Source organism: Cyprinodon variegatus, unplaced genomic scaffold (genome assembly GCF_000732505.1).
Source record: "Cyprinodon variegatus isolate N-32 unplaced genomic scaffold, C_variegatus-1.0 Scaffold894, whole genome shotgun sequence".
NCBI classification, from domain to species: Eukaryota; Metazoa; Chordata; class Actinopteri; order Cyprinodontiformes; family Cyprinodontidae; genus Cyprinodon; species Cyprinodon variegatus.
In genome coordinates, this window is record NW_015151347.1 from 120,797 (window position 1) to 123,940 (window position 3,144).

The window sequence follows — 3,144 nt, forward strand, 5'->3', positions numbered from 1 at the left end:
CTTCGCTCATTGTAAACCAACCAATCAGATCACAGCTCATCTAAATATTCATGAGCATACCATAAAAGGAAAAAAAACTGTGGTTTAATTCCAGGGCTTTTAACCAGGCTGGAATTAGGGAGCATAGAACAGCAAATATGCCACTTTCAGCCCAACCAATGTTACACACCCTCTTCAGAGACCTTTAGGACCATCATCAAATACCCTATAGAATCATTCTATGACCCCTTTAAAGCCAGGATCAGAATGCCTTTATTTTTTATTATGCAGAGCACAACAACCCAGCCAAGAAACATAACCTACATGGGGGGACAGGTCCCTAAGACTGCAGCCATTGGAAGGCAACGCTGTTATGATAGAGGGATACTATTTGCAAACATGTAGATGAGGACAAAAAACATAATTCTTCCTTTTTTTGTTGTTTTAATCTGCTGCAAGTATGATTTAGTGGCTGTGCAAAATTTTTCGAATAATTTAAATTTACCTTTTAAAAAAGGACAATTTATATTTTCGATAAATGTCTGCCGATTGTTTTTTTTTTCATTGTGATGAAGATGTTAAATTCAGTTTTTCTGTTAAAAAAAAGATTTTTTGTTTTATTAATATCAATTTAGTTTCCAATTTAGTTTCTAATTTAGTTTAGTTTCAGATTCTCCACTCCATCCATCATTTTTAAAGCATTCTTTGTGCATCACAGAGTCACTTAATACATTATTGAATGTTTATTGTCTATTCTTACAAGGGGTTCAATTTTCCTTCCATAGAAGCTTGAAAGTTCCAAAACAAAATCCCAAATTTAATTTACAATTTGGAATTTTGCTAATAATAATAATAATAATAAACAGAATTGATTGGAGAATGAATCATTTTGATTGCAACTTTATGAAAAGCAACAAGGTCCACGAGCTTCTAAGTGAGACACGATAAAAGATGCGATCAGAATGTCTGTTGTATTAGAAATAAATAGATAAATTCCAGTTAAGTCAAGTTAATGTGGAGTGACTTGGTATCATCTGAATCTCCTTCTGTTGTGTGGCAGGGCTCCCGAGACGACCTGATATCATCGGCCTCCACTGACAGCAGGAGAATCAGCACTGCCATTGATAAAGACCACGGTGAGTCGCAAAACCGAAGCTGCTCCACAGAACATTGACCATCTGACCTCTTCCTGTTTACAGATTGCCCAGTGTCATCACCGCACAGACCCACAGCACCACAGCTATGTTTACGTAACATACACAACTCCATCCATTAGCAGCACTCACTGTGAAAGCCACAGCTGGCCGCCAGACAAGTGTGTTTCGCTACATTACTGATCATTTTCTACATGGCATGTGTTGCTAAACATATATATCACTTTCCCAGACAGGATTCATCTATTATGTTATAGACCTCTGGATGTTTACATCACCCAGCAGTGGCATGATGGTGCTGAGATCAAAGTGGTACCAGAGGAGGTGGGGGTGGGATACCAAATACATATCAAAAGGCAACACACAATGTACAAACATGAAAGGCACAGCCAAATGTTATCTTTAAGTCGGTATATTAGATTCCTTTGATGACGGTTCATTAGGCAAAATGCTGATGTACCTGTTGATTAAGTAAAAAGAAACATAGTTTCCATATTTATATTATAAGAGTCCAGCCTATTGTTAAAATAACAACAAACCAATTCAAAAGCTCTGCGATATCCCCTGAGAGCTGTAAGCTGACAGTTCTGAGTAAAATCATTGGCCTCCTGATTGATGCTGTAGATTGTTTACCAGCCAGCGTTATGCATTATTTCAGCTGCAATCATCTCTCTGTGCTGCTCAGGTCTTTCGGCTCTGAATGGTCAGGCGGTGAGGAGAGAGGACTCCAGAGGCTCTCTGTTTATGGATTCGGGAACATCAGACAACCTTGAGGTGAGAATGTTTCCAATCATTCCACTAAAATAAGCAAGAGAGTTAAAATGAAAGATGCAGTACTTGTCACCTCTAATGACTACACATTTTTGCCAAGAGGGTCACACACTGTCATCTGCAATAACAGGTTTCATTGAGAGTGAAGCAAAAAACAAGCCACTAGTACCATAAAAACCTAAAAAAAAAAGTGATCCTGTTTGAGCCCCACAAAAAAACAAAACGAGCGGCAGAAAACTTATTAGTCGTTGACCTTAATGAAAGAGTCTGTAGAGAGATTTTGATGTGAACTGCACGTTAAGAGAGGGAAGTAAAGAGGAGTCCATAGCTTTTTTTGCTCTTTGTAGTCTTGTTTGGTGGTTAATGCTGCAAAACGTCCATTCCAGAGTAGATGTAAGGATCCGAGACTTCAACTCATTCCTTTGGTAGCTCAGCCATGTGTCGTTCCTCTGTATTCCACCTCCATGAGTGTCTGGTTTTGGCCTTGATGGCAAATCTTTCAATGAAAGTGAGTTAAGATCAACGTTTTAATGAGATGGTCCTTTGGGAGAATAATATGTTTAAAATCCTGGCAGTGTTGATTTCTTTAATCTTCTACCAAACTCGAAGAGGTCCCTGATCCCACAATGGGATCCAGTTGAAAGAGGGGACTAGAGCGTAGGAGGCTTTCCTTTGCCTTCAACAAGCTCTTGAGGAAAAAGCTGCTGCTGGAGGAGGTTTATTACTGTGTAAGTAGCCTCCTTGCGTTCATGAGCGGTTACAACATTGCCATGTTGGGTTTTGTTTGTCAGACTTTTTATTCTCGCAGCCACTTTAAGAAGCATTGACCAGCTAGAAAACCTTTCAAAGCGACTGCGGATGATGTCTTGTTGGCTTTTTTGAGATGTAAAGGCTGCCTTAACTTCTGGGTCTCCTACCAGCAGCTCAGCTGAGGGCTCGGCTGAGTGGGAAAACTCTTGCTCCCACAGAAACTCTGGGCCAGACCACCAGCGAGTTGTCATGATCTCTGATGCACTAAGGCTGATTTATACTCAGAAATCAGGTCGTCTGCATGTGTCGCATTGAACGCAAATATGCCCACACCCCTTCCGCACACAGTCTGGGGCAACTTTCCAAAATTGTAGGTGACCACAGACAGGAGGCCTCTGATTGGTCAAATCTACATCCGCTCTACACTATGAGTATTTCCTATTTAGTATCTCACTGACTTGTTTTGTTTGTATGACCACCGTTGTTGAAA

At 40.1% G+C, this 3,144-nt stretch overlaps 1 protein-coding gene across 3 annotated transcripts in view; it reads left to right on the forward strand.

Annotated features, from left to right (window-relative positions):
- Positions 1-3,144, forward strand: part of dock11 (dedicator of cytokinesis 11) — a 134,203-nt gene that overhangs the window by 90,826 nt on the left and 40,233 nt on the right. For all 3 annotated transcript variants that reach the window (XM_015397869.1, XM_015397870.1, XM_015397871.1), the window contains 2 exons: positions 1,040-1,115; positions 1,819-1,907. In XM_015397869.1, coding sequence (XP_015253355.1) covers positions 1,040-1,115; positions 1,819-1,907 — 165 coding nt within the window. The remainder of the gene's footprint in view (positions 1-1,039; positions 1,116-1,818; positions 1,908-3,144) is intronic.